The 21,535-nt window shown below is 36.3% G+C and overlaps 1 protein-coding gene across 1 annotated transcript; it reads left to right on the top strand.

The window, feature by feature from the left end:
• The first annotated feature begins 7,967 nt into the window (after positions 1 to 7,967).
• On the top strand, positions 7,968 to 14,219 carry LOC149817708 (glycosylinositol phosphorylceramide mannosyl transferase 1-like). Its single transcript, XM_089985645.1, has 5 exons — positions 7,968 to 8,452; positions 9,857 to 10,253; positions 13,037 to 13,197; positions 13,284 to 13,354; positions 13,855 to 14,219. Exons 1-5 carry the CDS (start codon positions 8,160 to 8,162, stop codon positions 14,013 to 14,015), a joined length of 1,083 nt encoding a protein of 360 aa, XP_089841771.1. The 5' UTR covers positions 7,968 to 8,159; the 3' UTR covers positions 14,016 to 14,219.
• Positions 14,220 to 21,535: the final 7,316 nt, after the last annotated feature.

The raw sequence follows: 21,535 nt of genomic DNA, 5'->3' as shown, positions 1-21,535 counted from the left end.
AAGTTAGGAGTTGATACCTTGCTGGTTTACCTTGTGTGTGGTGGTTGCTGAAATCGGAGGTCGAAACTTTTGTGAGGGTCGACAACTAGTATGTTTTGTTTGGCGGGAGGGTTGATCCTTGAATTGGATGATCTTTTTTTTGTTCAGTTGGTGGTTTTGTTGGTCCGAGAGTTTACTCCTCCTTGTATTAGTTAGTGGTTCAGTTAAACCGAAGGTCGACTCCTGAGTTGGGAGGGTCGACTTCTGTTTGTGTCAGACAGTGGCTTAGTTGCACTAAGGATCGACCCTTAGGATTTGTAGGGTCAACTACTTGTTCATTTAGAGTGAGTTTGCTCCAGTCGAGTGTCGACCATTGATTCAACAGGGTCAACTTCTCTTGAGTTCTTTTTCCTAGGTTTTCTCTTTGGCCTGTGAGTCGACCCCGGTGTGAAATGGGTTGACTCCCCTTTGCTCAACATTGTTGGCTCAGTTTTGAGGGTTGACTCCTATGTAGATGAGGTCGACTTCTTTGAGTTTCTTTTCTTGAGGGTATGATAACTTGAAGGTTATGTTTTTTATATAAAGGATCGACCTTTTTCGTGTTAGGGCTTGAGTTTTGGCTATGATAGGATTTCCAATCTTAGATGCTTGTTACGGTAGTCACGTGATCCGTGTTGAATGTTAGATTATGTTGTGACATGTTGTTGTCTCATCCCACTACTTGAATTGTTTTTTAGGTGATGTCTTGGCAAAACGGATCTATGAGGAGCACTGAGCTCCGTGGACTTTTAGACGATGAACCTGGGACTGCTTTTAGGTGAATTGTCTGAATTTTTGAACTCTATCATGTACAAACAAGATGTATTTTGTAAACTCATATATTGTGAAATAAATGATCTTCATGTTTTTGCAAAAGTGTGCAAATTGTTCTGCGAATTTGGATCTTGGTTTGAAACCCGCTTTTAAAAGGTAGTTTTAAGATAAGAACAGTCTTTCACTGTGTTTTTGAAAAAAATTAAGGAAAAAGAAAATAGTAAAAATTATATTAAATATCTCGAGGCTTATAATAAGTACTCGTATATCCCTATCTAGTTATTGTAGTCCTTTAAAGTACTTAATGTAGTCTTTTTTATATTTTTGAAAATAACAAAAAAATATTGTTTTCAAAATTTATTTCTCATTTAGGTATAGTCGCTTCTACATTGTTCATTTTGCGTGTATGCATACTCACGAGACTGACTGTCGTAGTTTGGTCTACACCAAAATCCTTTAGCTACCGATCTAACTTTAAATTTATCTATACTTTCATTGGACTTGAATTTTTTCTTTAATATCTATTTGCATCCAATGACTTTTTTTTTCTTAGGTAAATCAGTCAATTCCCAGACTTAGTTTTTCTTTATAAACTCAATTTTCTCATTCATGGTTTTTACTAAGTTTGTTGATTCAAGTAATTCTATTTCTTCATTATATAACAGGTTATCTCTCATGTCATCAAGGTCCATCGAATAACATAGTGTCTTCGACAAATAGACATAATAGTTATCTAGGTATAAATGAGGAGTTCTTGACCTTTTGTGATTAACATGAGTCTGATGTGAAGTAGAAAGATCACTAACAATTGGTTCATTGTTACCTAATTGTTCTTATTCGCTAATAGTTGGTTCATCATTACCTAATTGTTCTCGTAAATCGTCAAAATCATAGATGAGGTCATCTCCATTTATCTCGAGAATAACTGGTTCCACATTTTGATCCTCTAAGAATATAACGTCTCTACTTTCAATTAGACCCATATCAGGATAGTATAATCTATAACCTTCAGTTTCTTTAGGATATCCAATAAATATATATCTTATAGATCTGCTATCAAGTTTATCTCTTGATCGATTTATTACCTTTATGTGAGCTATTGAACCCAATCTATGAAGATGGTTAAGGTCAGGTTTTCTTCCAATCCATATCTCATAAGATGTAGAGACAACGACCTTACATAGAACTGTATTTAGGATATATGTTGTTGTATAAATCTCTTCTCTCCAAAATACCTTAGGTAATGAAGCATGAGACAACATGCACCCAACCATGTCAATAAGAGTCATATTATATCTTTCAATCACATCATTTTATTATGGTATTGTAAGTGTTGTTGTTTGGGATTTGATTTCATTCAACTTACAATATTTAAAAAATTCATTTAAGGTGTATTTTCTCCCCTCGGTCAGATAGTAAGACCTTAATTCTTCTTCCAAGTTAGGTTTCAACTTTTTTACGATATTCTTTAAATTTGTCTAATGTATTATATATATATATATATATATATATATATATATATATATATATATATATATATATATATATATATATATATCTTGAATAGTCATCAATAAATGATATAAAATTATTGTATTTCTTTATGAGTTTAAGTCCTGAAATGCCCATAAATGTCTAAATGGATGATTTTTAACAATTTGGATACCCTAATTACATTAGTTGAAAATGGTTTTCTTGTCATTTTTTCATGGATACAGGATCCATATCGATGAAAAAATATTTTTTCAAAGTTAGGTATTAAATTTTATGTGACAAGTTTCTTCATTTTCTTTAAACTAATATGTCCTAACTTCTGGTATCATGCATTCACATCCATATTAAAGACATTATCAATATAAGTAGAAGTTGATGCAATTTTATTCAAATTAGAAATATTAAGTTTAAACAACACATGATCTTTGTCAAAGACCCTTGCAAACATAACTCAACTATATTTTTTCATAAAGACCTTTCCTGAAAAAAACCTAACTTCAAAGCCCTTATTAATCAAGGCTAGAACAGACACAAGGTTTTGTCTCATAAACGATATAAACAATACATCATTCAACAAAATATTATTTTTTAGGGTTTCAATATGATAAGTCCTAACACCCATAATATCAGAGTAAGTGTTGTATTGCTCTAAAAGCAATTGTACGTCCACTATCTCTTCTTTGCTCTTGGCAATATGACATGTTGCTCCAGAATTCACCCACTAACCAGAAAGTTTCTAGTCTGCATATGAACACTTCGATATCACACAAACTATATTGCACCTCTCTTGTTGCCTGCCAGATCTGTTATTTCTGTTGTTATTATTTTGGTTTTGACGACTCTAACAATCTCTCTTGAAGTGTCCAAGTTTTTCTCACTTGAAACACTTCACCTGGGAAGCGGCTCCTTGTGACTTGCCAAATATTGAAACCCTTTTCTTACCAAATTTACCAATATTTTTAAATGACTTTATTTTAAATTGTGGATGTCTAGGAGGACCATGACTACTATTAGAAGCATCTTTAGCGAAATGTAATTCACTCTTTTTATCTTGCTACATATATTGTTTCTCAATTTTCAATTAAGCAGGCAGCTCTTCCACTAACAGGTTCTTGAAGTTCAGCCTAAGGGCAGTGGTGACTATCCTCCACTAAGATGGGAAGCTATGCAGAATAGTAGATATTTGTATATGATTTGGGATTACATTTTCAGCTATGGCTTAATCCTTCACCATTACCATCATTTTATTTACATGGTCAACTATATTATCAGTTTGTTGCATTTTTACATGAATTGTATTGCTCTAAGAGCAAGTGTATATGGGTTTTTGAAGTAGTATCATATTTTGTAGAAATTACCTCAAACATCGATTTTGCAAAAGTTCGAATACTCTAATCAGATCATCCTTTATAAATATAAGCATGATAGTCCTGTCCAACATATTATTATTTTTATATTTAAGTTATGCAGTTTTATCTTGTTCAGAAGTAGTTAACCAGGGTTTTTCATTTCTATACTCAGAGCATTCTCGATGCCCTCTAAGGGCAAAACAAGAGGAATTCTCCTCTTTCAAAAATGAAAATTTATGTCAGTTAATTTATCAATCTTGGCTAGGTTGGTAGAACATACCCTACTAGATATTTTTTATTTTAATTATTTTATGTTGGCAAATAACAATAAATAGGAGTCGAACATCCAACAAAAAAATAAATGACACAATATAAGTAATGTTCATGCTAGATATCATATTTATAATAAAAAAGTATGTGATAGGTATATTCTATTATGCAATTATCAAAAAATATAGAAGATAATTAAATTTCAACTCATTTCTATCAAAATAATACTTTATGAAGCAAATTGCATAAACTAATCATTTTTTTTCAATTTTAGAAAAGTTAAAGGTCGGTTTTGTGAAAAAAAAATAGAACATTGAAAAGTAATAAACATAACTTTTTGAGTTAAATCAAAAAGTTCAAGGGTCTTTCTATAATTTTCAAAAAATTAAGAGTCGGTCATTGGTATTTTCCAAAGTATAGGTCTCTTTCTAAAATTTACCAAAAATAAAAGCCTTTGTTTTGTAAAAATAAAGGACATGAACGTAAATAAAAAGAAACCCAAAAAGAATCTCATAAATTTATGCAGCAGGAAGGAGATAATAATAGGTACTTTTAGAAAAGTTCAAGGGCAGAATAATAATTTAATCTAATATATAGAATTAACAGAAAGCTCAAGGGTAATTATGTAAATAAATCTTAACAATAAAAGTGAAATTAAAATCAGGGGTAGTTTCATAATTAAACAAAAATGGAAGGGCACTTTTATAAATCAACTATAAAGGAGGGATGTGACTAGGATTACTAACAATGTATAGGGTATATTGATAATTTTTCCTCTAAAATCGTATAAAAATGAAAAATTAGGTTTCAAAAACAATAATCCATTTTTTTTTTTGTTTCTTCTTCTGTTTTTCCCTTTTCTGTCGCTGAATCCATCACTTCCCCTACAGCTCCTGTGGATCAGAGGCTTGGTAGTGGAGGACCACCACCACCAACCTTGATGATGCCTTTTTTCTGCTGGAGAAGGGGGATACCACCACTCTCGATGCCAGAAACAAGTAGAGGAAGGGCAGTGCACCCCTGACGCCAGCCAATAAAAATGGAGAAGGAGATTTCCTGTGGCCTGAGGTCTGACGTCAACCTCCTCCTCTCTTTTTTTTTTGCAGAAAACAAGAGTCGTCGGAATCTAGCAACCTACTGTCTATTTTTTTTTTTGTTTATTTTATCTATTTTACTCTTTTTTTCAGTGGCCGGATTTTTGGCGACTATGTGATAGGATATCCGGCTACAGCCTTAAACACGCACAGAAAAAAAAAAGGATAGCCTTTTGCCGGGTAGGGTTGTCGAGCAGGGTTTAACAATAAAGGGCCTTGATTATGCCTCCTCTGTAGTGCCCTTAAGACAAAAAGATTACCCAGCACTGTGAATGAAAAAATAATAATAATGACCACTGTTATTCCTATTTTTTTTTTTTTTTGTGATCGACAATGAACGACTATCAATGGTGACGAGCAGCTGATCGGACCGGCTGCGCACAACAGTAAGAACTCCCGCTCCGGCTCTAATACCACTGTAGAGCCTTAAAGGCTCGTCCCTGTAGATGCAGTGAGATTGAGAGAGAGAATTGGGTAAGAGCTTTTACAGCATGATCTTTTCTTATGAGGAGATCCGGGTAGCCGTTTGGGAATTATCCAAGCTTAAATTAAGCTCCAGGTTTGGACGGATCATTTCCTGTAGATTTTTACAAGTGGCTCTGGGATCATGTCCGAATTGACATTGGTTTATTCTTTATAGAATCCGATGCTAATTGTTCTCTTCTTAATGCTTTTGGCAGATCGGATCGGAGATCATTTTGATACCAAAGCACATTCGCTACAGATGGCATATTGCATCATTGACACCTATTTCGATTCTTGGAGCCACGTACCGAATCCTCACTAAAGTTGAAGCGGGTGATTGGCTACTTGGTCGATCAATCTCAAAGAGCATTTATTCTATGAGGGGAGGTCCAAGATTGTGAGGCAATCCACAACATTGAGGCATCCGGCAAACCTCACTTCATGCTAAAGCTCGACCTGACTAAGGCCTTCGAGTCCATCTCCTGGTCCTAGAAAAAGTTTGAACTTAATATAGCGGCTTTGATGAAAAAAAAAAAACTGATTTTCTTACACCAATGAGCTATGTTCATGGTGTAAATTTTGGCCTACTACAGTTAGCAAATGATTTTTTAATATTTCAAAAAGTGAGTGTTGAACATATAACGTGCACACGAGAGCAAAAGCGAAGTTTTTCTGCTCAATTTGAACCCTCTATCGACGTCATTTTCTGGTCCTCAGTTATTTCATGTGGATCTTCAGGATGGTTGAGAAGGATAAGCACTTCTTTTCTTTTCTTTTCTTTTCTTTTCTTTGGCCCAACTCCCATCAACATCACGGTACTAGGAGTGTCAATGGGTCGGGTTTGGTTCTGACCCAAGTAAAACAAGACTTGAACTAGATTTTTGAGTATGATATCAGGTTCAGATTCGAGTTTAATCAGGTCCACTATAAGAAAAACTATACTAAGACTTGATAAGAACTATATAAACCAAACCCGGACCATACTCGATAAAATCTTGTTTTTGATTATTTTTACATTCAAAATTCAAGGATCTTAGTCTAAACTGGGGCCGGGTCCAGGTCTGGTATAAAATTTCACAAACTATACTCGGGTCCATGGATTAATGGGGTGGGAAAAAAAATGGCATAGCTTTCTTTAAAGTTTATAACTTATCAGGAAATTCCAAACAAGGGACTGGTTTCTACGATCGTAGAATTAAAGTGTCATCAAGGAACGAGGAGACTCCATGCTGCATAATATATTATATTATAAAGTAAAGCACAATAAGCGAACTTAAAAGGTTGCGTCCGAAAAAAAATACATGATTCCATCAATCCCATCACCCACATGGGTCAAAGTAATAAAAAACAAAATTTGTATTAATCGTGAACGCCACACCATTTGAAAATTAATCAAGATTTTTTCAACACGACAACCATCTTTTAAAATATAATAATCTTACTCGCCACTTAAATATTAGTGACCAACGACGAAGATGCAAATTATTAATTAGTAAAAAAACACTTTTTATATATTTTATTGATTTTCTTTTTATAAATCAAACCCAAAGGAGTTGTGATGAATTCATAAATTTGAAAAAACACTTTATATGAGTGTTAATTTGTTTAGCACTGAATTCATTGGTGCTTTGATAGATCTTTTATGAATATTTTATATGTAATTACTTTGCATTCTTTTTTTTTTAAAACTTAATGAAAAAAAAAGTGACAATTTTCTTTCTTGAAGAGAAAACAAAATGAACGGCCACTATACATGATTTTGAAAATCATAACCTAATTATAACCACTTAAAGTCTATTTCTAATTTAAGTCATAGTAAAATAAAAAATTAATAAATAAGAGCACATGAGATCTCTCACGTAATATAACCATACCATATCAGAAATCATTTGACCCAACCGTATCTTTTATATGGGCTTTAACCTTTATAATGTAAACATACGTAAGCCACACAATTTTATCCAACAATGTGATCTATATTATTATTTTAGTAAAAGTGAGTGTTAAATCATAACATATACGCATATTTTTCAAGGGCTTGAAAATTCACAGCTCAATTAATGCAGAAACTCTGAGATTAAACAATTGTATGCTTACCTCTACAAAAACAAGATCAAAAGTTAGGAAAGAAATCGCATCTACGTAGTCCGATTAAATCTTTACAACTTACAATAGTTGTGAAGGCGTTGAGATGAAGGTGTCGGATCAAACTCTACTGGTACACGTAAGGTAGGATGATCTTGATCATCAGCCGGATTTGCCTTGCTTAAGGGCAGATCCATCAAGTGGCACGCTTCTTGGCTAAGGTTGTTCCTCATCGTAAAGATAATTCCATGTTTTCATCAGTATCAAATGTTCTCTTATTAATTACTTAATAAAAATTTCCAAAACATTAAAAACGATGCATGATAAGTCTATTTGTGGGCTCCAGTGACATGGGTACTTCGTACCAATTCTATATATTCATAAACATAGGTGGTTAAGAATCAGATGGGAAGGGAGGGAAACCACCTCTCTCTCCTTTTCTTCACCGGATCCTTCCTTGAATTTAAATACCCAAAACGAATCAAAGGGAGAAGAACCCGAAGAAAACCCACCATTTCATCTTTGTAGAGAGAGAGGAATCATCGATATCTTGCGCATGTCGGTTGATGGTGTTTATGGGCACTCTTGATGGAGATGCTCCACGTCTTCCATGATGGGTTTGAACGTCGGGAATAGCAATGCCTGCAATGGTGGTGGCGTCGGAATCGAAATTGGTGGGGCTCTGTACTCCCCGGCCAAGGAGAAGGCGGCCAACCGGGGAGCCTACAGCCACAATGGCCGTTGGTGGCAGCCTCTCCGCCGGATCCGTCAGAACCTCTGCTCCGCGCCCGCCGCGAGGGTCAAGTTTCTCCTTCCCATTTGTATGTTCTTCGCCACTTTCCTCTTGGCCGGCAGGACGGCCTCTCTGATGGGGTGGCGCTCTCATGCCATCTCTCCTGCAATGTACGCCTTTCGCGCCGTGTTCCCCCCTTATTTGTTGTGTTTGATAGCCCCCTTCAATTTGGTGGCTGTGGGAGTGTATCCTAGATTAGTCTGTCTGCCATGTTTTAGAGATTTTTTTCTTTTTGTTGGCGTATGGGTGTCCTGTTGATCGATGTATATTGGTTTGAGGATGGTATTCCAATTGCCATTATTAGTTTTTTCATTGTAATTGTAATGATGATGATTATTCGTCACAACTGTAACTTGTATGATGATGGGTGTTTACTGTTGCTTGCATCCATATTGCATGTTAGGATGTTGCAGATGCTTAATTAGGGATGGCAGTGGACCGGGGTGGGGGCGGGGAACAAGGTCTCCACCCCAGCCCCGTCTCAAAATTGAACCTCCATCCCAGCCTCCATCCGGTCACGGGGATGAATTTTAACCTCCACCCCCACCTCCATCCCCAGTCCAAACGGGGGCGAGGCGGGGTGGGCCCCCTTTCCTCTCGATCTATAGTCATCCCTTGAAGGATTGGAGAAGCGACGGGGAGGGGTAAGGCGGGGATTGGGACGGGGGTGGGGTGGGGTGGGGGGAAGCGTAAGTCCATCCCCGCCTCCATCTTCGCACTGGGATAGATTTTAACCTTCATCCCCGCCTCCATCCCCGTTTCATGCCCTTCATCCCCGGTCCAAACGGGGTGAGGCGGGGCAGGGCCCCGTTATCCCCCGGTCCACTTCCATCCCTATGCTTAATTTGTTCAGTTAAGTGATTGAACCTGCATTTATTAGTTGAAGTTGGGGTCATGAAATTTTTAGTGATTAGGAAATTACAGAGGTGTGGGGTGATGTCGATGCTAACTCACAGGAGAGAGCTGATTATAGTTTCTCATTGAAAACGATGCCAAACTTGCCTAACCAGTAATTGTAAATGTGATAGAGAACCATCGGAACATATATATTTGATTATGTATTCAGCTTCTAGGATTATGGAATTGTTGATTGGTATTGGTTTATAATGGCCATTTATTTTGTAACTTCCTGATTATTTACATGATTCAGTGGCCGGGATGAATTATAATGGAAACTAGGTAAACGGTTTATAAAATTTATAGCAAGGTTCAATTTTGTATTTGTAAATAATTGAGCTATCATTATCAATTAATGGTTTTCACCAAAATGTTGCCCCACTGTCTCTCTGGAGTGTGACTGATGGCAAAAAATGGCTATTCCTCCTCACTGGTCTAGAATTTACGGTAATAGTATGGTTATGAGATGAAATGTCGGGATTCTTACCGTTGCCAGTATTGCCTTTTGATTATCATCATACCAAATTAGTTTTTCCAGTGCCTTTTTTCTTCCACTATTCATCATATTATTATACTATATCCTGCAAAAGTTTTATTGTCTGTTGGTCTTGCTGCAGGGGTGGATATACAGTACTTATAAACACTTGGAAACGTAATTCACTTCTCAAGAAATCTGTCGAACATTATGCATCCTGCAGTTTTACAGATGCAATCCATGTTGTATGGAGTGAGAGTGATCCTCCATCAGAAAGTCTTAAAATGTATCTTAGTGAAATTGTGCAGGCAAAGTCTCAGACTGCTCACAAACCAAATTTCAAGTTTGACCTGAATGAAGAAGATAATCTGAATAACAGATTTAAGCCTATCAAGAACCTCCGAACTGAAGCAATTTTTTCAGTCGATGATGATGTAATTGTTCCTTGTGGGACTTTGGATTTTGCATTCACAGTGTGGCAAAGTGCTTCGAACACAATGGTTGGATTTGTCCCCCGCATGCATTGGCTGGATGAAGAGGTGCACTGTACTTCCTTTATGTTGTGTTTCTTTTTTCATTTATTTTTGTCGCATCTTTGGCATTTATAGATATGTACCATTTATTTCATTTTAAAATAATGTGGCAGGATAATTTTCAATTCCTTAAAGAGAGACTCATGCTAGTATCTTGACGATGTTTGTGCGTAAATTATTATTGAAAGTATTTGTTGTGTAAAGATGAAAGACAATCATTTTTTTGTTTAATATATGTATACATGGATTTTTTCACCTATGTCACTACTTTCTTATTGAATAAAATTACTTTTCTAGATATTGCGGTAATTAAGCTGTCTGATTTATGCTTTCCATCCCATGCTGAACACTTTATTTTTTATTTTATTTTCTAATTCTCATTTTGTGTGTCTACATTAGAGTTCATGCATGCATCTTCATGTGTCCTTACTTTTCTCCTTGTTGCTTAATTGCTAAACCAGAGCTTCTTGTTGTTTGATCACGGTTATTTTTTTAGTACATCTGTTTTAGCATTGTAGCGTGCAGAATTCAGAGCAACAGTAACAAATGGAAAGATACTGAATTTAAATATAGGATTCTTCTGGAATCAAATGCAAATTAGAGATGAAGAAATTTTGGAAATTTTAAGGAAAAGATGTCCGCTAAGGTAGTGCATTAAAACTTCAGAACTTCGCCATTAAATATGAAAGAGAGAAATCGAGAGATTGTTCTTTTTACATGCACATAAACCTGATAATGTTTATAAATTACTGTCCTAATGTTTGATGAGAAAAAAATTTATTATGATTATGATGTATCTACATTTCTACAAATTCTGTTCTTCCTAAACATATATTTACTCAGAAACTTTTAACTGTTATATGATTCAAATATTCTTGAAGCAAATATATTCATCAATATGCTTGCCTTGGCACAGTCTCAGAGGCTTGAATTATTAGTTTAAGATCTCCTTGGCTGACACCAGCTATGGAAGAATATACTACTTCCACTTGTAAATCTTCTTTTTGTAATATTTAAAATGACTATGTAGGAAACAGTATAGAACTCCATACAACCCTCTTTGGACAACATAAAATATCCCACTAGATTTAGCCTCTGTGCTGCTTCTCTTTGATCTTTTTATCACCAAGCAAATTTGGCTGCCCAGAATTAGTGCTATCCAGTGCTAGGAATTGAGAAGAGGGGTATGTTACTCGGCTTGGCTCAACTAACCAAAAGCTTGTTTAGTCTAGTGAATTGAGCTCTGGAATCCAAGACACAACCTGCTCATGAGTTCCAAGTAGGGGGGTTTGGAACCCGTGTGTGTGTGTGTGTGTGTGTGTGTGTGTGTGTGTGTGTGTGTATATATATATATAGATGTGTGTGTGTGTGGAGGAGAGGGAGGGAGAAGTAATTAAGTAAATGAAGTTAATGAACTGTTTTAAAAGAAAATGAAAGGGATCTAGTCTCCATTCCCCCTTCTTGTGTGTGACGCCACGCAATTTAAAATGCATCAAAGTTATGAAAAGGGAGGAGAGACGACCTTTTAAATGGGGCTGATCATTGGCAAGATTCATGATTAGGTTTGACTCTTTGACACTTTCAAGTATGAAATGAGAGAAAATAGGATTTAATTAAGGTAGACACGAAGTGTCTGACATCAGACATTTTGTGTCTAAGACACTCAAAAGTGGTCCAACTTTCTTGAAAACTTCTACGTTAAAAAATGAACTGTCCATGAAGTGTCTAGGAGTCTTGTTGTTGGTGTTGTGTCCAGAAGTGTCATACACATACACCTTGACAGAAGTGTCAAGTTAACACAGGTGTCAATGAGTTGGAACTCATAGGTGCGAGTTGTTTCGAGTCAATCTAACACCATTGCTATTCAGTAACTCAAATCTAATGGACGTAAAATGTTTTCAACTTGAAACTTGGAGTGTGGATAGTCTTTGGAATATTACTTGTAAATAATAGATCTGTCATTCCAATAATCAGCACACTGTGGACACGTACAATTCAGTTTCACTTTTATGAAAAGTGAAAATAAAAACATGGTTCATGCTCACCTATTGATAAAGCCAAGTTTGTAAAGAACTTTTGTGATTCTTTTTCACAAGATAAAAAACAAGTATTTCAGGAAGCTATTCTTAGATTGCTCCTACTTTACGAACAATATTGATGTTTTCAATTTCTGTACACACATGGATATTTATGATGCTAGCTGTTCTATACATACCAAAATGCTGGAGCAGGAACAATGTGGAAATTAAAAGACTGGCACTTTGCTACTAACAAATAACATAATTATAACTAGAGACATAGGAAATTTATTTAGAACTTAGAACTTTCAAGGTTTTGGGGATGACTTGAATAATTGGTGGCATTTCCTTTAAGAGATTAGAAACAATAAATGACATGTTCCTTTATTATGGTTCTAGTATTAATAGGTGACCCTCAATTTCTAAAAAGCAATGGATATGCATCTTTAGAAGGGGTGCTCTGAACCTGGATCACTACCACTTCTAAGGAGAAATTATGGACTAGTTTGGGGTTGAAAATTGCTGGATCTTGTAAGAAGGGAATGAAATATCCAGTCTCTTGACTGGATGGATGAACAAGTAAAAACATTGCCTCAGCTATCACTGGTAGGAAGGCTTTGGATTTCACCATAAAGATACTAAAATTGTTCATGTTAAGCTTTTGAAGTCAATTCCATTCCTGAAATTATTTTGTTCCATTTACAAGAAATTTCATCTTTCTTATTGCGGTCGCAAGTATCTTTTCTGAGATAAGCCTTGTCCTATGTTCAGAAGGATACAACTTATTACAAATATGGAGGTTGGTGGTCAGTTTGGTGGATGGGCACTTATAGTATGGTTCTCACTAAAGCTGCATTTTTTCATAGAAATTACTTGGACTTGTACACGTACCAGATGCCCTCATCCATTCATGATTATGTGACTCGAGAAAGGCGGGTATCAAATCTCTTTTTCCCTGTTCATATTTCAGTTTATTAACTTTATACTTAGCTGACTTAGGACATGTTCCCACTTGCAGGAACTGTGAAGATATTGCAATGTCTCTGCTTGTTGCAAATGCCACTGGTGCTGCTCCAATCTGGGTCAAAGGTAATAGGGGAACATTTTATGGTCTTGTTGAATTTTTTTCTTTTCCTGGATTTTACCTATCTTTAGTTTATAATGATATTATGGCTTGAAAAACTATAGCACTCACTCTTATAAATTTCACACTGAATGTGAGAGCACTGATTGAGCACAAACTTTCTCTGGAAGATTTATATTTGTGTTTTTTTTATAGGAAAGATTTATATGTGTTACATGCAAGAAAAAGGCATTGAGGTATAGCCCTAGTTAGGACTTGTATATTGAACTGATTGATAACATATTTTTCTTCGAAAGAATATAACTTCCATTGGATTGTGCATTCTCATTCAGAAAATCAAGCAATACCACTCAATAGAAGTGAAGATAAAAATAATCTTAATCATTGACATGTTTGTGAATGCCCATCGTTATAGTATGCTGTTATTCTTTGTTGCCATTAGATATTTAAAGTGCAGTGGATGTTTAATGGCATACAATAGAATGATCTTCATATTTTGTTGCAGGAAAGATTTATGAGATTGGTTCATCTGGGATCAGCAGGTTGAAAGGGCACAGCAAGGCAAGAAATAAGTGTCTCAATGACTTCATTGCACTGTATGGCACCATGCCTCTTATTCCCACCAATGTTAAAGTAGTAGATGCCCAGGATGAATGGTTTTGGTGAATGAGGCATATTTTAGTATGGGCTGCTGTTTAATTATCTCTCTGCCATGGGCGGAGCTCACAGCATGGTTATCTGCTTTCATCTTTATTGAAATAGTCAGAATTTACTAAACTGCTAATATTAGAGCTCGTAATGAAATCTGCCAGATCTTTTGTTTGGGCCATTGAACACAAACAGATGGTTTTCAATCCATTCTTTTAGCTGTCTTTATTGTTTGTAACTGCTACATGTAAGTGATGTATTTTCTCTATTGATCAACCAGTACTGTGAAGCACTTGCTAAGGTGAAGTCCATTAATGGATGCATTAATTATAAAGGTTGTATTGATATGGTGGACTCACCCCTTTTGGCTGCTTTACAAATCATTTTTCTTTTGCAGGAAATCAGATTCGCATTCTTTTGAACTTTTCTTTATTTTCCTATTTTGTGCTTAACCGTTTTACAATGGTGACCACCTTTTTATAATATGATTAATATCAGTCTAATTGAATCTGGGTATGAAGCTTTAAAATCATGATTTTGGATTTTTATGAGTTTAAGCTTGTTCAAGAAGGGAAATTTAAAAAGCTAAAGACCAGCAACATATGAAAAGCTATAAATGTTTGAGAATCAGGCCCAAACGTTTTTTTCAAAGTTCATCGTGCTTCCAAGGGTGCCCGTTGTACCCTCTCCTTTTCAACAGGGGTGTAGCAAAAAAAAAATGGGTGTGATAGTTGGGGGTTCGGAGGTTCGGGGGCAGCGCCCCCAATTTTTGTTTTTGTTGAGATAAAATAAAAAAATGGCTACAATTATTAATAAAAATCTATTTCATATGGACAAATCAAACTATTTGCTGCAGTCAGGGCTGGGCTAGGACTGGGCTTTTAAAAAAAAAAAATAACTGTTTCGGGAGGCAGGACTGGGCTAAAGCCCAGTCCTGTCCCCCCCCCCCAGCTCCGCCTGTGACTGCACCAACCATCATAGACCAAGAGATGGGAAACCGTGCGTAGGGATGCAAACGGGTTGGGTTTCGGATCCCAAAATACATTGAGAAGTCAGATCAGTTTGGATCCAGAACAGCCAAATTTTGCAAATTCCTCTACCTAGATCCAACCCATTTGCAACCCTAACCGTGAGAGTATTTGTAACTTTGGATTATGGCAGCAACATGCTCATTGGATTGGTTAATATAAAACCTTTTGCTAGGAATGGATCGGGTCACGAATGAGTTATGGCCCAATTAAGTTCTTCCATGTGGCACAACGCCATTTGTACACCATGTGAAGGGCATTGCCACCACTGTGTGGGGGCCCACTCCAGGTTGGGAGATGACCATAGCTCACATGCATGTGAATTAGGGCAACATCAAAGTCCCACATCCTAGGACCTTTGTGAACCATCCTAAGAGGTCTAAATAAGTCACCCTTTCCATGCATGTCAGTCAGCAGGACATGTTTTAAGCCCAGCTGGGTTAGGCCGACCCCCACCAGATATTATTCAGTGTATCACTGGGTTTTGAACCTTTAACTTCCCACCACAAGGAAACGTGCACTCACAACTCCTGGGAAAAGAAAAGGATGTCTTAAAAATACAAAATTTTGTTGGATTAAAAATAGGAATGGCAGTGGACAGGGCCTGTCCTGCCTGACCCCGTTTGGACCGGGGATTGAGGACATGAAACGGGGATGGAGGTTAAAATCAAAATCTGTGTGGGGATGGACTTACGCTTTCCCCGTGTGCCCCGCCCTCGATCCCCACTAGTAAAATGCTAAAATACTTTTTAGAGGTGACTGAGGGAAAATGGGGCGCCACCCGCCCTCGCCTAGTTTGAACCGGGGATGGAGGACATAAAACAGAGAGGGCCGTTAAAATCAAAACATGTGCAGAGATGGAGAGTGGAATTTTGAGACAGGGCTGTGTCCACTGCCATCCCTAATCAGAAATTATTTGGGGGGTGTTTGAGGGGATGTGCATCTGTGTCATGGGGTGCCATTTTTGCCGCGTGTCATTGGTGGTACAAGTAGATCACGATATGACACGTTGACATGACCCGGACACATACAAACATTACTAATAATTTTTAGTATTTTAAATAAATGCTTATACATTTCAATAACAATACATCTTTATAAATTAAAATATCAAAGCGTTCTTTTATATTTATTAAAAAATTAAAAAATATGTGTTAGCATGTCCTATTTTTTCAAAAAAAAAAAATCCAACTCATGCCATGCGTTGTGTAATACCTATATATATATATAAAAATTTATCAGTATGGGTGCCGATACGGATCGGGAGAATTTCCATTCACCGCAGGGTTGATTTGGCTAATTTTTCATAAAATATAAAAATTTACCCAAAAAAATATTATTATTTTAATGATTTTAACGTGTCACGTTATGATTGACACGTAATAATTTTTTTTATTTTAAACGTTTCAGGGCGGATACCGATACTGACAACAGTGCTCCTGTGCATTTGCATGATGATGGCATGTCTAAGAGGGAAAATCGGTCTTGCCACTCGGAATTTATGCTCGGAACGATAGGTTAGAAGCATAGTGAACATAGCACGTATCCATATATTAATATCATTTTGAATCCTGCCAACATAAAATTGGCAAGCAAATGCATCAACATATTTTTCAATGAAAAAGCATGATTTTATATCTCAGAAAAGTATCACATGTTGTAGGCCCTTGATCTTTGGAGCCTTATAAAAGCCTGCCCCTTATCATATCCTCACGATATAAGAGCTTATTCCCACTAAGAAAAGCTTATAGATCACATATTAAGGTTAATTTCATGAAAAAAAATACAAAGGATTTGTACATGTAAACGACTACAACAAATATGGCTATATATATATATATATAGGAAAGAGAGACTATCCAACCAAAGAAAGGTCCAAAATCCACAACTGAAAATAGTTGACGGTGTTCTTTTCTCTAACAATGAGTTTTCATTAATGGGACTTTACATATTGGATTTTTATCATTAATTTAGTGAGTGACATGTTTTGGATTATGAATTTTTCAATGTTTAAATGTGTGTTTTAAAGTGCTAAAATTCAACAATTCCACAATATTTTGTATTGTAAAGTTTTAAATGCATTGTGAGCCGTCCATTTTTCATGTTTCGAAAAACATGCCTATATGTCGTTAAGTCTTCATGAAAAAGATATTTTTTACTAAATAAATTATAAATAACAAATATATGAGGCCCAATCTATTAGATGCTCAAGCATTGGAGAAGGAAAACAGTAGGATCATGTTTGGTTGTAAATTTTGGTCTTTCTTTTGATTGGATTGTCCCCCTTCCCAATATATATATATATATATATATATATATATATATATATAAGAAAAAGAGTAGGTGTCTGACCCTTTTTGTGCCTATCTCATGCCTACCGAGCTTGGATAGGAGTTTTCAGGTTTTTATTTAAATCAGACCCATGTGTTCTGGCGATTTACTAAGAAATCATACTTTGGATCATATTTTTTTGAGAAAAAAAATTATTGATTGTTTTTTGAAAATGTAGACAGTTGATTTTTTAATCTTATAAAAACCTAACTTGGTGTTGGAATCGGACAATCCAAAAGTCAATTCTCATAAAATCAAGCATGTAGATCACAAATGTATGGTCAGATTTTAGAAAAAAATAGAAACAATCTTTTCAAAGCTTAGTAGGCACGCGGCAGACACAAAAAAATGTCAGGCACCTACTCTCTCTCTCTCTCTCTCTCTCTCTCTCTCTCTCTCTATATATATATATATATATATATATATATATATATATATATATATATATATATATATATATATATATATATAGTCACTAGAATATGAGAACAAAATATGAGAATTAATGTGTTAACTGCAATTTTTATGAATTTTTTATTTTTTTTCTCTTTTGTACATATGTGATCTACATGCTTAGTTTCATAAGAACACGCTCTTGAATCATCCGACTTTAATGCATCAATGAGATTTTTTAGGGCTTCAAAATCATTGGCTTATATTCTTCATAAATATTCAAGCATTCAAAAATCATATTTTTCATCGAAACTACACTATCCAATTGTTGATTTCTAGCAAATTCATCATGCCAAGCACATCCACACGGTTGGATTTGCAAAAAAAGTCTTGGAAATGTCCATATTTTTAGTTCTCATATTTTGGTTCTCATATTTCAGTTTCTCATATTCTAGCGATTCAATAAAGTGTTAACATGGTTCACAAATGGTTCAAAGACATAATATGCCCATCAAAGTAAAGAAAAATCACCTTTCTACAATTTTGACAATAGGTTTTTAGTCATTTAACTTTATTTTTTATGATCCACTCACGCATTGCCCACCCTCCTGCTATCGAAAAAATGTCATCATATATCATGGAACCGATGGCCCCTGCATCAATGTTCTAATGCCTATGAAGGAGCAACCCTCATATTCTGTTGCATAAACAAAATGAGCCTCTTTGGATGAATTTTTTGTAATTCATAAAATCCTCTCATGCTCAGTTTGTCACATTTAATCTAATTGCATATAAAAATTCCCAAAAATCATAACTAATTGAGATATGGGGGCTCTCATTATTAAATGAAAAAATGACTTTGAAGTTTTGCATTCTTGACTTCAGAAGAGGGAGTAGTTTGAAGTGCCAACAGTAGACTTTCTTTCATCTTCCTCTGCTTTAACAGAGAAGCAGTCAGGCAATAATATGTGACAGGGTAGGCTGCAGATCTGAGAAGAGAGAGAACATTCTAGTGGCTTCTGTTTGGAGGTGAAGAAGGAGAAGGCTTGATGGTGGTGGATGAGGTTGAGCTTAAATGGTAAATGAAGATGAAGGCCAGCAATGAGAGGTAGAAGAAAGTGCATACATTGGTTTGGAGATTTTGGGAAATAAGGAGAGGAACAATGACTAGAAAGAGAGCAAGGACTTTGATTGATACGGGCTCAACATACCTTAATAGCATAATTTCTAGCAAGTTCCAACAATTTCTGTGATTCTTTTGAGTGGGTAAGAGATATGGGCTGGGTAAATGAAAGAGGATAGATTAGGAAAGGTGAGCGAGGTTTGGTGGGGTAGCATGGTCATTTTAAATACATCAATTAAATTATAGATTTTAATGAAATGACAAAAAAAACTAATGTCAAAATTAAGAATCATGCCTTTTAGGGGCATATTATGTCTTGAAACCTTTTTTGTGTAGGATATTACAATGCACCAATGGTTGTACATTGTAACACTTTCTATATAAGTAATGCTACAGTGTTCTAGGAGCACCTACCCCCACGTAGCAGAAATCACAGTTGTAGGTTGTGTCTTTTCAATCAAGCTTCATGGATGTGTTCAACATAGTTTATTTGATAGTAATGTGTTAAAACATGTTTTTGACATAAAGTAAAAAAAAAAAATTAATCATGAAACTTTAGTACCTTATGAGTTGATTTTTTAAGGTCTTAAAAAACCTGTATAACAATCACATGATTTTAAACTTGTTTTATGATTAAAAATTAATGTAGTTCACATCTATAAGGTCTGATCAACAAAAAAACTCAAAATTTTTGAAAACTCTAAAACAGTGTTGTTAAAAGCGCGCCTCGTCTCGAGGCGAGGCCCTTTTCGCCTTGAGGTGCACTTAAAAAGCGCAACAGCCTCAAGGCGTACGCCTCATGCGCCTTGAGGCGTACGCCTTGAGGCGAGGCGCGCATTAAACATCGGATGGCCCGGACCCGAGTTCGACCCGGATCCGGGTCCGTATTCTCGAAAAATCGAGAACCTGTGTCTCTAAAAAAGACACAAGCGCTTCGGGGCGAGGGAAAGCCCTTGCCCCTTCTCTCTCCACTCCGTCCCCTCTCGTCCACCGCCACTGCTCGCCGCCGGCCACCACTCGCCGATCATCGCCTCTGCTGAGAAGGGATCGTAACCAATCTAATGATGAGAAGAATGGGTTTCTCTGTTGGAATCCCTCTGGTATTGGGACTCCCCTTCTTCCCTTTCTTCTATTATCCGAAGGTTGTGCAGAAGTTGGATGTGCCCACGTGGTTGCCCTTCACCGTCTCCTTTTTCTTCTTTGGTTCTGCTCTGTTGGGGGTGAGTTATGGGATTGTGTCCTCTAGTTGGGACCCTTTGAGGGAAGGGTCCCTTTTGGGATGGAACGAAGCTCAGAGGAACTGGCCCGTTTTCTGGCAGTCGCTGTGGGGAAGATCAGAGAAGAAATAGTGGTGCTCCAATATGTATTTTTTATTGTGTAGTTCCAACTCTTATGAGAGAAACCACAGGCAAAGTGTTGCGAGTTGTTCCTATAAATTCTTTGTTTTGCTGCTTACTTTATTATTGGTTTTCACCTATCTGAGATACGCTTTTATCATGATATTTTGAAAGAATATATGTCGAAAAAAATGATATTTACATACATCTCTTATTTGAAAGTACCACCTTTTTATCACTGTATTAACACAAATAAAGAAATGTCTAAACTCTTAAAAAAGGATTGCAAAACCCTCCAGTAAGTTTAGTGAAAGCTATGTAGTCTAACATGAACTTATAATTAAATTGTTTGTTGAAACTGAAGAGAGAGAGAGAGAGAGATGGTTCTGCCAAATTGTCGTTGCTAAAATATGTTTTTCAAATGTGGTGTTGGGAATAGAATTGCTGAATGGTGTGCAGAGGATGTTGGGGAAACCGCAACACATCTCTAGTTCAAGGATCCCAAACACAGCATTGATGGTTAATGAGATTCAGGATTTATGTTTCGTATATGCTATGAAATAAGAGCTCGCGTCCTGTTTAATCGCAGTTTGGTTAGATTTTCCCTTTGTTCAATTGTATATCCACAATCTAAAAGCTTTTATGGATTTCTGTGGATCCCCACTTAAATATTTTCCTTCTTTGAATTGTCTTGCCTATTTTTATGCAAGCCAACTGAGCCATGTTTCAAATATCTGGCCAAGACATCACTGAGATAACCATATTCCAAGTTATAATTTGTATCATAGCGATGATTAAAGTGTTTGGCTTGCAAGTAATAAGTTTTAGCGTTCAAATCTTTTTGGTTTTCTTTTTTTTTATCTCCATCTACAGAAATAGTATCCAACAATTTACACAGCATCAAATCAGGCCGCTTCTTCCTTAAACAACAGTGCAGCATTAAGAGTTTTTGAACGATCTCACTTCTAAGAGCACCCGTGTCCATTCATTGCTTCCTCCATATAGGCAAGCCAAATAGAATTGTTGGACAACACCGACAAATGAACCAGCCGGATCCTCATCATTTAGCATATCAGACAACACATCAGTCTCAGGCAGAATGATATCAAATGGGCTCTGCATTACACCAGCCACCCTGATAAAACCGGCAGCATCATGAAGGGCATAAGCAACCCGAATGCACCCGAACAGACTACGCTACCTGAAACTCTAACTGCAAAATGTCGGGAGGCTCCCAATCTGATGGAAACTCTACCTGAAACTCGTGTTGGTTGGCGCTTCATCAATAAAGCATTTCTTATTTATTTATAATTTTAGATCATTTTT

This window comes from Nuphar pumila, chromosome 13 (assembly GCF_984573655.1).
Source record: "Nuphar pumila chromosome 13, dmNupPumi1.hap1.1, whole genome shotgun sequence".
Classification (NCBI taxonomy): Eukaryota; Viridiplantae; Streptophyta; class Magnoliopsida; order Nymphaeales; family Nymphaeaceae; genus Nuphar; species Nuphar pumila.
Note: the sequence above shows the minus strand (reverse complement) of the source record. Positions and strands in the feature narration are given on the sequence as shown.